The sequence below is a fragment of the Ambystoma mexicanum genome, chromosome 1p (genome assembly GCF_040938575.1).
Source record: "Ambystoma mexicanum isolate Mex_15411 chromosome 1p, UKY_AmexF1_1, whole genome shotgun sequence".
NCBI lineage: Eukaryota > Metazoa > Chordata > Amphibia > Caudata > Ambystomatidae > Ambystoma > Ambystoma mexicanum.
In genome coordinates this window covers 756,668,410-756,682,391 of record NC_090921.1, presented here as the reverse complement: position 1 = coordinate 756,682,391, position 13,982 = coordinate 756,668,410, and the positions used below count along the sequence as shown (strand labels likewise).

The window sequence follows — 13,982 nt, the reverse complement described above, 5'->3', positions numbered from 1 at the left end:
TCCAGAGTATTGATGGAGCTGAGAATACAGTCTTCCCTTAGCTTTTAATGTTTTTGTCTTGCTGCTGCAGAAATTGGCTCTGGTCCCCTCACTGTTTACTGACATTCAATGAGCCTGGAGAAGTGGCAACAATAATTACCAGTATAACAGGAAGTACAGTTAAGTACCTTTTTACTTCTTTAGACAGACAAATCATGCCTGACGGAAGAGGTTGAAGGACTACGAGTTTTAATGTGATTATGGTGAATACATTGTTCTATTTGTTTGAAAGCAATTAGGACTTGCAATGTAACACTTGATGTATTTTTGTTTTATTTTAGGGCCTTGACATTGGGGTGGAGCTAATTCGCCTTGGTTTTGCAGTTCAGAAACCACGGGAAGACCATGGTGCAGGGGATCAAGCCAATCATAATGCAAGTGAAACTCGCACAGCAACTGTACATCAACTTCTGGTTCGTATATATTCCTCCTGATGGGAGTACAGAGTTTGCCAATGAATATTCCCTCCCAATATTTAGAAAATTGCTCTGGAGTATGAATCGGGTCTTTGGATTGAAAGGAAGCTGTGAATGTAATATTAAGAGTTTACAACTAGAAAAAACGGAGTGGGCAGGATTCAAAGGATTGATAGGTGCACGTAATAAACACTAAGGCCATCTTTAGTATGATGGTTAAAATGTGATGAACAAGCTGCGTAGCTCTCTGCACTGAGGCCCATATGATGGAGATTATCTCCGTTATTGGAAGGGAGAGGGTGGTGCATGCTTGCACCTGCTATGGACCAGAGTGCAACCAGAAGTGGCATAAGCTATTAAGCTATGCTCCAACTTCTAGTCAAAGGTATTGGAACTGCAGACAGCAGTTTGGGGGTCTCCAGCACATGTGGAAGGTTGGTGGTCTGTGCTGCAGGCAGGACACACTTGGTTGGGGTACAGTGCGCCCCCCTTGGCCACAGATAGTCATTGACTAACATGGCTTAGATTCAAGACTCTTTCTGAGGAGCCCCACGTTGTGAGACCATCCAGAGATTGCTCTCAAATATACCTGCCTTTAATTACCATGAATTGAACCCGCTAGATAACAGGAACAACGTGCCATTAAATGAGAATAGGTGTGACTTCTCATCCGTACGACAGTGCCTGCAGCAATGAGCAGGGAAAGGTAGACTTATTTCACAAAGCCAGAAGATTTGGGAACCTGATCTCCACCCCCTACAATGCTTGTGCACTCAGTGTAGAGCCCTCAATAAAATACTACTGGCTCCATATGTTCACATTAATAAAGGAAAGGAATTAGATCATTATTAGGGACTGTGTCTATGGTCTGGTAGAGTAACTCCTGGTTTTCAATGCTACACAAACATCAAGGCATTCTCACCTGGGTTCTGCATAGACCCACACTTGTTGCATCTGTCGCAAGCTATCCTGGTCCTTATTTCTATCTCATTGACTGGGACAATCAACACTTTAAACTCCAGACTGACACATGAGGGTCCTGCCAACCAGACCTGCTCTATCCAGCCTTTTGTGCACGAACATCATCTCGCAAACCTCAGATGAACTTGACCCCTCCATCAGGCATCTCATGATTCTCGCTTGGACCTATAAGAGAGAGACTACACTGCTCCTCCTCTTGCAACTCCCTAAGTCCCATTTCTTGTTAACTAAGGTAGATTGGCCAGCCCCTCTCAACTGTGTATCCAGGCCAGCAACCCCTCCCAACTGTGTGTCCAGGCCCTTATTTTCCTGCAGCCAACTTATCCTGGACTATTCCCTGAATTGTCCAAAACCCCTGTCCATCTAACTCTATTCACTATGCGCTTCACCTAGTCTTCATCCTCCTGACCCGAGCCTCTATTCTCATCTCTAAAGTCCTCTAGGGAACCCACTGTAATTCCACCTGGTTTTGCTGGCTGTCCCCGATCATCTAATGCTTTAACCATGGCCTATCCCCAAACACACTGCTGCACTAATTACTGGTTTAGCTGTGGGGGTTCCTGTTCGTGGGCAAACAAGATCCCTATTTGGTTAATAGTAAGACCATTACAAGTATGATAATGTTAGCAAAGCACTTCACATGAAATAGAGGATTAAGTGCAGAGTTTATAACAGAAATAAATAAAATATTAGAGGTTGTCGATGGAATCAGTGAAAGGGGTCACCTGTTCTACTGAAGGTTAGAATGAAGATTTGGGTCTTTTGAATTTTGTTTGTTTTTTCTATGTCCAGAGAAGGTGGAATTTAGTATTTAACTTCAATAAACATAACAAAAGTTCTTCTGTTGCAAAGTAACTGTGGGCGGGGTTTAAATGTGGTCATTGCAATGGCAGTGAGCGATTCACACTTGGAGCCCTCTAATGGATAATTGACAAAATATGAAGTAGTGTTTAGCTCTTCATTTGTTTGTTCTTTGTGTTTGTTTTTATTCATGGAATGGACATTGTACTTCATCAGAATTCCAGATTACACCCGCAGCACAAAACCTAGCAGAATAATCTGAATCTAGGTTCAGTACTTAAATGATAATAGGTAGTGTAAGCTATGTTCCATTGCAACAAAACAAATGTGTCTTTTAGGCTTTGCTAACGTAAGAAAGGATGTCAAGGTTCCAAATATTCATAAGTAAGGCATTCCACAGACTGAGACCAACCACAGAAAACCTGCGGTCACCTCTTGTCTTACCTCTAGATTTAGGAACTCTTCACAAAAGACCATTTTGGTTGGTTGGTTCATAAACCTCAATTTCCTTTGCTACGTAAGTCAACCAGACCGATGGATACATTTACAAACTAGATCTAGCATCCTAAATTGCACTTTCCTCTCCAGGTAGCTTGTGAAGCATTTGTCAAATAGCTGAGACAGAGTGTGACTTATCCCAAAGTCAGCTGAATGCCTGCATTTGGGCCAATTGTAGAAGGTACAGCTGGTAGGCAGGGATCCCGACATACAACGCATTGGCATGGTCTAGTTTGAAACGGACCCCTGCTCTGACAACTACTACTCGGGGTCGGACTGGGACATGAAATAGGCCCGGACACCCAAACAAAAGTGGCCCACCCCTTGCCTCAAAAAAGTGGCCCACCCCACGCCTCAAAAAACGTGGCCCTCAAACCATCATGTGAATCGCGTCAATTCACGACTTTACAGAAAATGCTACATTACAACACAACTCATAAAATAACATAACTTTGCATACAGTTCTCTGACCGGGTCCACAGCTCAGAGGCGCAGGGGTGGCATGAACACAACCTTTCACCCCTTGACAAAACAGGAAGTGGTATCAAATAGCATTGTTCCTAAGTACACTACGAAAAATAGGGTTATGATTTCACTAATGTGATATACATTTCCTACAAGAAAGGATCACCATATGTATCATTCATATCTGTGTGTGTAGATCCATATTGTCAAATTACTGTGAATGTAAGCAGATGCCCAAGACCAAATGATATGTTACTGCATAGCACTTATGCTTAAGCTCTTTTTTATAGTTTCCTTGCACTTGCATGATCTCAATGTCACCTGGCCTAGTAGGATCGTTATCTCTGTCTCCCCATGACGTGACAGTGGCGAGCAATACAATGCTTGACCATTTTCCAAAGCAATGGGACAACTCTGGATAATATATACACTCTCCTCTTGTCATCATACTTTCTCTTATTCGACCACCGCAAGTCCTATGTTTAAAATGGGAAACATTGCATGCTGGAGGAGGCTGTGGAAGGCAGCTGATCTGTGCATCAGGTCTCGCTGTCCTGCTCCACGCTGTCTTCCATCACGCTGCTCGGAGGCCAAATAGCATAGTCGTTCCCCGAGAGCCTATGTATGCACTGGAAGTGACCCAAATAATGTATACATTTTGAGATAATAACACCGTTCTCCCACTCCCCCCCCCCCCAACTCCTTGCTGTAATTGCCTGGAAACGGAAATGCGGCTCATCCCATTTTCTAACATGTTTATCCAAAAGGATGCTTAAGGGAGGCACGCCATCTAAACCTATACATGCATTGCAATTCAAACGGGAAAAACCTGCCCCTCTAGGCCTGTGGAAACAACCCGGAAGCGTGGGACCGTACTGCACTGGGCACAACCTTTACAATCCCCAACCCTCCTTTACGAGGAGACACGAGGCCGCCATCATCACAACCGCTCTAATTTATATTCCCAAATGCTGCACCTATCCTAAATTCGTGCTGCCAAAGCATCCCGCGTTAAGCAAGTTTACTCTAGTCCCGGCCCATATGAACATATTAGCATCTGGCCCATACCTCTGTGCCTACAATCATTTGGCGTTTGCATAAATAGAGCTAAAAACAGCCCCCCACTTAACAAAGCACTTGAATGAAAGCAGCCAACTGAAATGCTCAAACTGTCTGTAATGTAACTGAATCCGGGGAATCAATCCGAAATTACAACCATTAAGCACCTTGCATGACCTCCCAGATCCTCAAGTAAAAACACGCTTCCCCACTCACGCAGTCTAATCCTGGCAACGCGTAAAAAACAGCCCATGTTTCCTGGCGGCCATAGAAATGTTTAACAAGTGAATTATAGAGGTTAGCCACGCATGGTACGGCGGCCCTTCCCCCCAGCTGCCCCTCAAAATGTGAATCCCCCTTTGCATCCTAGAATCCAAACATTCTAAACAGTGCATGGCCCAGAAGGAAATAATCGTCCGTTCCTATGCTCTGGAATAGATGTAGTTATGCATCACGATGCCCATGCAGCACAGCGGCCAACCCTGTGCGCATCATAATTCAATATTGAAAAAAGCGGTATCCAGCATGTAAATCAACGTCCCTTTCGTTTAAACACAACCACATTAAACATCAACAGCCGCCCATGCGGCAGATCGGCCAGCCCAGAGCGCATATATAAAACAATGAAATGATGCCATCGAGCACATAATTCAGCATCCAAATGAAATCTACATATAAAAAACTTCCCCTGCGGCATGTGCACCCCCATTAATCTGCCTGCTTCGCCCAGCGACCGACCGAAAAAAGAACAAAGCAAACCTCTTTTTCGGCCATGGTAGTTCGCCGGCATATAGATCAAGTATGCCAGCTCCTTGTACTTGCACCACTAACACAGCCCATGCAGCACGGGGGCCGTCCATGAGCCCTCATCAGATGGGTGCATTCGAAAAAACCTGGTGTGCATCTCACCTCCGTTCCCACGGTGCAACCTTAAGTGCTCTGTTGGAGCATATATAACAGAAGCGGATTAAAATACCCGCTCCACCCACTGCTGCAACTTGGCGGAGAGCAGCCAGAGTCTGTAATACAACACACTGGGAGGGAGCAAGCAGGGCTGAGGCAGCCCCGCCCAGCCTGAGGCTTTCTCCCAGTGTTTTGTAACACTGACTGCTGCCTGAGCCATGGTGTCGCGGGCCACAGCAGTTTTTTCTGCATCTGCAGCGGCCCGGCGACGACGGGGCTGCAATTGTAAAGGATCTGTAAGTTACTTACAGATCCTTTGCAACTTGCGTCCGTCCGGCGGTGGCGGGGCAGAGGTCCTGGGGGCTGGTTCCTGAAGTGTGAAGGCACAGTGAAGCCTATGCCTGGGCCGGAGACCGGCCCAGCATGGGCTTCAGGAACCGGCCCCCAGGTCTCCTCCATGATTTCTTATCGGCCACGGGCCGATGGGCGGACGGCTCAATCCAACGCTGCTACTACTGTGTATTTGTTCCTAAGAAATGATGTGAGGGATGTAGCCGCTGATTTACAGACCTGGTCCAAGCAAGGGTGCTCACCGCCCTTAACCCGTACAAGGGACAGTGCCCTTGTGAAACCCCACCCACCAGGCCAGCCAGATAGGGGCATTGCACCTGCAAAAGAAAACTGCTGATAACCAGTGAACGGCTACACCCTGTGTTTTTACCTTATCAAAACTGACACAGCCACCAAGATCCCAGCTGGGACCATTCTTTATTTAAAAAAACATAACCTCTTACTGAACATTCTCTTTTAAAATGTCCCTGAAATCCTTCCTTAAGAAGGTATCTGCTCAGTCGGCCCACCCTTACTTGGAGGGCTTACAGGGGGGACCCATAGGGTGAGACAGACCTCCTGCCTAATTCCTGGTCCCGCCCACTAATGCATGAGGCCAAAAGGTGGGCTCTGTGGGTGGTTCCACTGCCTAGGCGGCCTCAAGCAGGTCGCCATTTCCATCACCTGCCTCATAACAGTGTATTTCCCACTCTATGGTCTCCCCTCACCCCCCATACCTTACTCCCTTCTACATAGACACCATCAACTAACCCATAATAATCTCTCCTCTACTTAACACTCCTATTCTACAACATTATCTATAAACATATATTTCGAATGGATTGTGCCCTCCCACGTGTTCCTCCTCTTTTGATATATCCATATCCAGCCTTAGCTGATTCAGAAATTCTTTCCAGCAGGGGGTGCTGCACGGCGATGCCTGTTGACTCTCTGTCCCTCGAGTGCCTTCATCTCAATGTCATTACTGGTATATAGCGTGCATAGCGACTGTTGGCTTCAGTTCTGTTTTTGCACGGAAAATCAGCACACTTCGGTTCCTTCGTGAATCTACGGTTATTTTGAAAACATATGGCATCTTTGTCTGTTCTACGTTATTTCGCTGAATGATTTTACATCGCGGGACTTTTCATCGCCACCCTTTCATCACCAAAAACTTCTTTTTTTAATTTTTGTTTATGGGTGGGGGGGGCTTTGCCCCCCAAAAATCCCCCCTTACTTAAATAATCATACCCCAAAAAACCGCACCAAACACCCCCCCATAAAAAGTAAAAAAAAAGTTTTTGGCGATGAAAGGGTTGGCGATGAAAAGTCCCACGATGTAAAATCATTCGATGAAATGCATGTATATCTCTTTGACAGCATCATCGACGCCCAAATCGGGGTTTAAGAAATGCCACAACACTGCAGTGAAAATGTACCTTCCAGACCCCCGTCTGGTGTGTCTATTTGTTTGTTTTATTATTTGTAATGCGCACCAGACCCAGGGGTATCGGGGCGCAGCAGTTACAAGCTTAGTTACAGTAGGTCATAAGGTGAAATACATTACTTATAAAATAGGATGTACAGATATTTACAGATATTACAAGGCATTATACACAGGTTAAGGTTTCAGCTCTAAGGCTAGCAGGTAGGCATTACTGGTTACATTTCAGTTACAGAAGCATCAGTCATCACAGGGTGGAGGATGCAACTCTGAGTTAGTGGTCATTGGATTTTATCCACAAGATCGTATTAGATCTGAAGTTCTGGTAGGACTGGTCTTCTCTCAGTGTGGGAGGCAGGGAGTTCCAGAGTTTAGCGGTTTTAACAGGGAAGCTGTTACCACCAATCGTGGATAATTTGAATCTGGGGATGGACAGGCAATCCCGGTTTGCTAATCTGGTTGGTTTTAAGGATGTCAGTTTGTGGATTCTCTCAGAGGTAGATGGGTGCGGCATTGTTGAGAGAGTTGTGGGTGAGTGACACAGTTTTTAGTAAGATTTTGTCATTGGTCCGGTGCCAGTTGTATTGTCGCCTAGTGTCTGAGATATGCTCTCTTCTGGAAATGCCTAAGGCCGCTTGAAGGGCATTATTTTGTAGGGTTTAGATTCTTCTGATGATGGATTTGTTAGAGCCTATGTATAGGGCATTAGAATAATCCAAACGTGACAGAATCCGGGCTGTAGCCAGGATAGTGCATCTGTTGTTCGAAAGAAATGGCCTACCAGTTCTGATAAGTTTATATGTGTACACCGTCGATGACGCTAGCATGTTGACCTGTTTGGAAAAGGACAATGTGGAGTCGAGGTAAAAACCTAATGTTTTTACCTCCTGGGCTACATTGATAAGGTTGCCGTCAATAATGAATGAGGAATAGTCTGGTCCTAGTTTTTTTAAGTTAGTAGGGGTGCCCAAGATGATGAGTTCTGTTTTTAATCATCATTCAGGCATAGACGGTGCGTAGCCATCCATGCCTTGATGATGAGGTACACTCTATTCACCAAGGCCAAATCCTTGTCATAATCCCCTGAAAGTGGGAGGAGGATCTGAGTATCATCTGCATAATTTGTGTAGGTGATACCAAGATGGTCCAGATCATCGAAAAGGGGCTTGGTAAAGATATTGTACAGTGTGGGCGAGACACAGGATCCCTGAGGCACGCTGCAGGTGATGGGTATGGGGTCTGCTGCTGATGAAGGCGAGAAGACCCTCATTGTTTTGCTGCTTATGAAGGATCTAATCCAGGTTATGGCATCGTTGGAGAAGTGTGCTGCTGTGTCGAGATGACTACATAAGACCGTATGATCCACCAAGTCAAAACCAGCTGAGAGATCAAGGTCATCAACTTGGGTCTTGAGATCGATGAGGGCGGTTTCCGTTCCATGTTGTTGACGGAAACCTGACTGTCTCGCTCCTAACAGATGATGTAATTCCAAGTATTTTTGAATTTGTGTATAAGCCAATTCGTCTATTATTTTTAGGAGAAATGGGACTGTTGTAATTGGCCTATAGTTGGTAGGTTTCAGGGGTCTAAAGTGTTTTTATTTGATAATGGGAGTACCCAGGATTCTTTAAGGTTAGTGGGGATGATGCTGATGGGAAAGGAAGCATTGCTAAGCTTAGTGATGAAGGGTGATTGGTCTCGAGCCGCATCCTTGATGAGCTGAGCCGGGCAGAGATCACCCTGACAATTAGATGGTTTAAGAGACAGAATAATTCTTTCCACCTCTATGATGGATACTTTAGAGAAGTTAAATCTCATGGGCTGGATTTCAGCGGTGTTAGCAGCTATTTTAGGTGGGGGTGGGGCATTTAAGCAGATACAAGCATCAGAAATACGATGACGGTGAGTAATGTATTTATATATTCAATTACAAATATCCATTCTATTTCGTCCTCCTCAAAAGAGAGGGAAAATATGAACATTAATAAAGTTAAAACCCAGGTATTCAAACTATCCTCCCCCCGTGCCATAGCACAGGTATTTACATAGCTTTCATTTTGGGTAGTTTGCTTCACTGCCGTTTAGTTCATGGTCTTTAAATATTGAAATGTTTTGCTGGCTGTAATCATACGAGAAAAAAAAAGTGCAATGTTCAAAGAGTCCGACCCAGAGTTCAGGCAATAGTTCCAGAAATCTTCTGTCTTTATCATGTCGTAAATGTGTACACATTTTTCATAAATACACATGTACACCGAATCCAATTTCTTACATAAAGTGAAGACATGTTTTGCTGTTTCTGGCATAGTCAAAACTTAACACATTCGACAATACCTCAACTCTAGGGGAATTTTTTATTGCAATCCCTGGTTAGTTAGGAGAGGGAGCTGGTTTGTGCGAAAAACGAGCATCAAATTTAAAACTTTGGGGTTAGGGCTGGGCTAGGGCTCTGCAATAAATAGCTCTACGTTTTCATATACCTATGGGTTACCTTCGACACACTTTTATAAATCTGTAGGTTTGATAGGTGTATAAAAAACTGTATTCCAATCCCACTGATGTCTTTCATTGGAAGGATTTTTTGTGTGCTTTGTATACATTCCTGTGTTTGAAATGCGGGGCACACTCTGTACATTTGAAAAACTCTATATTCAAATCTTCAAAGTCCCTGCCACGACTTCTATATACTGTCATAACGTTTCCCCTATTATCTTAAGCAGAGGGCATGTCAGGGCAGTCTTTTTTAAATGTTTTATTTGTTTTTTGTTTATGGTTAAAAAGAAACCTTTACAAAAATTACTCACATACAATATAAAATTCACAAAAAGCAGTAAATCTTAAAATTACAATATCAATATAAACGAACGAATATCAAAGTGAATAAAAGCTATTTGAAAGTAAACAAATTTAACAAATGCAGATTAATATCAACAAATTAAACATAATTTCTAATTACTTTACAAAATATCCCAGTTTCATTTACCATAAAAGAATTTAGTTCATAAACAGTGATATTTCCGCATCAGTCGTCTTTGCAATTCTACCAAAGCAAATATTAGAGCTTTTTCATTTCCTAGCATCATCTTACTCCACAATGAGTCTGGGCAGTCTACACGTTCAATATTAGTGAACCTTATTAACAAGATAGCTCTCAGTACTCTAAAATGAAGACATTCCAATATCAAATGCTTGAAGGTTTCCTCAGGTTCTATACAATTTGGAAATCTACAGGTCATTTAGTTTACCTTGCCTTTTTCTTTTCCCCAATTCCTCGTTCTTTCAAGCATATGAAATTGATTCATTTTATAGCGCATGTAATACATATGGGTCCCATTGCAAGGGAAGATAGCTAAATAAGAACAGCACCCTTCCCTTTTTTTCAGGGATAACTAGCTTATTCTTTGAAGGTACTATACTTCTAAAGTTCCTCTATTGTCCGGGTCCAATCTCGCTCGAATAATTTATTTTTCACATAACCAGGTCGCAAACATAGATCATTCGCTAAGACCCCAAATTCTTCCAGTAATGATTTTATCCTCATATGGTAGTGCCTAAAGGAAGGAGAGCTACCTCCCAATGTCATTTGATGTAAATCTTGATAAAGAGAATTCCCAGAAGGAACCAAGATTCTGGAGTAGTTAGTGCACTCTATTCCCATCCGCACAACAGTGATATTCGACCCAAATCATGGCGGATTATACAATTCTGAATGGAGGGTGCAAAATGTAGGGCAGATTTTAGTAAACGCCCCTGCAAGCTGTTAAGGTATGAATTTAAATTAAGCAAACACATCAAGTGCATTACAGGAGAACTGATTCCACTTTCAAAGACATAAATTCCAGCAGCGGGACCAGAGCGAATCTGCAGCATTTGTGGAATATCATTTTCATTTGGCTTAATAGCGGTCTGGGCTTTGAATTTAGACAGTCAGTCCAGAGTTTAACGCAAAAGGCAATACTTAAGTGATAGCTGACGTAAATAATTTCCATTGATTGAGCTATGGCTTCACCATTAATATTCCATAAGTAATATTTTAGTTTTTTACCAGTATCAAACACCATAACGGTAGTCTTTGCAGGATTCGGTCTGAGATTATGTTGAGTTACAAATTCCCCAAATAACTGCAGCTTTTTCTGAAGGCCTGATGGAGTAAGATCGAACAAAAAAATATCGTCAGCAAAGGCTAAGCAATGCATCCTCAGGGAAGACAACCCTGGCAGCAAACATATTACAGTTCTTCCAAAGTTCATCTAGATCACACAAATACAAATTAAATAAATTTGCTGCCAGGTTGCATCCTTGCTTCAATCCTAAAGCAACGACATAGATTCCGTCATAGCACCCCCCTGAGTAATTCTAACCTTGTATGAGCTACTTGTATGAAGTTTGGCAATCCAGTAAATCAGGCACTCCAGAATGCTTAGGTTTAACATCTTCCATAACAAACTTCGAACTACAGTGTCAAAAACTGCAGACATATCGATGAAAGCCATACAGATTGGGCTAAATTCCTTAGTTTTGGTTCCTGCTAACAGATGTGCCATTATTGTGGCATTTAACGTTGTACTTATTGCCCTTCTTGCCCTTGGAATTTTCGAGTATATATTATGTAGCGCAATATGTTTTTCCAAATCATATAAAATTAGAATCGAAAAAACCTTTGCAGCAGCATCTGTTAGTGAGATTGGCCTATCATTTTTCGGATTTGCTGGATCGCCCTTTTTATAAATCGGGACTAGAATAGACGTCACCCACGTCTCAAGTAGTGTTGAATTCAAGAAGATTTGATCGAATTTAATTTTCAGTATCTTTGCCCAGAAGGTTGGATCTGCCTTGTAGACGCTGGGTGGAATACAGTCTGGACCCGCTGCTCTTGAGTGGGAAAGCTTATTAATGGCCCATTCGATGTCTAGAATAGACCACTTAAAGAATTGCACAGCTGAACTTGGAGTTAATCATAGGTAATGTTAATAAATTGAGCTGGTAGTTGACTTTCCCCCAATGAATTCCCTCCAAGTTTCAGCTGGTATAATATTTTTGGAGTCCTCGCTTCTTCTGCAGTCACAACTCTTAATTGCTGACCAAATGGCGGCAGTATTGTGCTGACAAATTAATCTAATGGTTTCACAGTTCCGTTTATTGTGACCCAAAATATGGATGCCTTTTACCTTCTTATATATTTGTAATATTCTTTTTTAAGTTAAGATAACTGTTGGGTACTTATATGTTCCCTTTGAAGCATTCTCAGATCTCTATTTTTTTCACGTTGTAGCATTTTAAGATCATAATCAAACAAATGTTTAGTAGAAGCCTGTCGTGGTTTCTGCTTTGCAACAAGATAGGACTGGGCAGTGGAAACTGAGATAGAAACACTCCTGTCCAGGAACTGCAGGCAATAGAGGTCAGGCGTATGAAATTCTTCCTTTTTGTTTAGATCTGCTGAAACCCTGAAAGCTAATTGTTGGCCTAGTACTGGGCTCCATCTAAGAGAAATAGGTAAGCCATCTGTTTCTAATACCTGCAGAAACTCATTAGTGCTGAGTACAGTGTATGGGATGTCTAGGGATAATTGAGTAGGTGCATGATCACTATCGGTAATTTTGTGTATCTAACCGGCTCTATTATTTGTTCTAGTGAATATGACGCACAAAAAAAGTAAATCATGGAACATGCCAAACCACGTTTCCATGTAAATGAGGGTGACAGTTCCATACATCAGACATAGGACATTTCCCAATCTTTGAAATGGGACTTCCATCTTTCACCCCTAATTACAGTCCTCATGTTCCCATCTTTTTTACGACTGTTCGTCTCATCCAGCCCCACAAGGCAAGATGAATTGAAATCTCCTCCTATGATGATTTCGATGCTAGTGTTGTGGATAAATGCATTTTCAAGACAAAAAATCAATATCGTCAAACAATTCATATGTCATATTTCAGGGGATTCCAGTAGATACTAATAAGTAATAATGAATTAATTGTTCTTCCTTTCAATCTCACAGAAACCGCCAATAAATGGGCAGATGAATACATAAGTGTGGTTTGACATTCAAGCTTGTTATCGATAGAGATAGCAAGGCCTTCGGGAGGGCGACCCTCCAGGGCCTTGATGGCGTATGAACAATAGGTTGGAAAGCCTGGTAAGACCAAGGCATCAAGTTTCATCATTTCCTGAAGCAAAATAACATTTGGAGTTTTAGCGGAAGTAAGTGAAGAAAACCACCTAGCTACATTTAGATGGCCACATGAGTTCCATGAGAGTACAACCAGCTTCGTATTCCTCTGGAGGTAGTTCATAATATTGCCTGGATTGGCAGCAAAAATTGTTCTCAATAAGGGCTCAATCCATGACAAGTCCATATTATTCCCAGCAATAGATAGTAATTGTGAAATACATGACTTCTCATCTTGTCTACCACCAATCTCTCCATTTAAAGGCCCCCCCGTCAGACATTGGCTAAATGGCTGGAACTGCAAGAATTCAGTTGCAGCATTCTCATCATTAAACGTGCGAAGTGTAAAGCCTAAGTCCAGCAGTTCTCTTCTATAAGACCAAATAAACTTAAGCACATTCTCAGAAAATAAGTGACAAGTCATCCTATAGTTATTATATAGTGGCAAAGAAATCCTCTCAAGTCTTTAGAAGTCAGTATTCTTAGTGATGGAATACAGTATAATAATTCAAGCAAGTAGCTACGATTAATTCTTGCCTTTCCTAGGATATCTGGACAGCCTTCAAACCTAATCATATTGATCCCACTTCTATGAGATTGCTCTGAAGATCCATCCGATTGCCTATTGGGTATAGAATTCTGCCTGGCCATCCCATCTGTTTGTGGAATATTAGTGGTATAATCCCCACCAACAGATGAGCTGGCAGTTGCAGTTGATGTTCCCTGTACACCAGGATTTGTCATGTTGCATGGTATGGAGTTATTTAATATATTTTGTGTTTCAGGAAGAGGAATGCCCATCGTCATGGGGTTTAGCAATGTTGTTAAAGTTTCTGATGTTAACACTCCGTCTTTTAGAGCTTTTTTCAAATCA

General features: G+C 42.5%; 1 protein-coding gene across 6 annotated transcripts in view; it reads left to right on the top strand.

Annotated features, from left to right (window-relative positions):
- The window catches only part of TDRKH (tudor and KH domain containing), a 2,163,439-nt gene that overhangs the window by 1,748,336 nt on the left and 401,121 nt on the right, over positions 1-13,982 (top strand). For all 6 annotated transcript variants that reach the window (XM_069650772.1, XM_069650762.1, XM_069650739.1 and 3 more), the window contains one exon: positions 321-452. In XM_069650772.1, the coding sequence (XP_069506873.1) occupies positions 321-452 (132 nt within the window). The remainder of the gene's footprint in view (positions 1-320; positions 453-13,982) is intronic.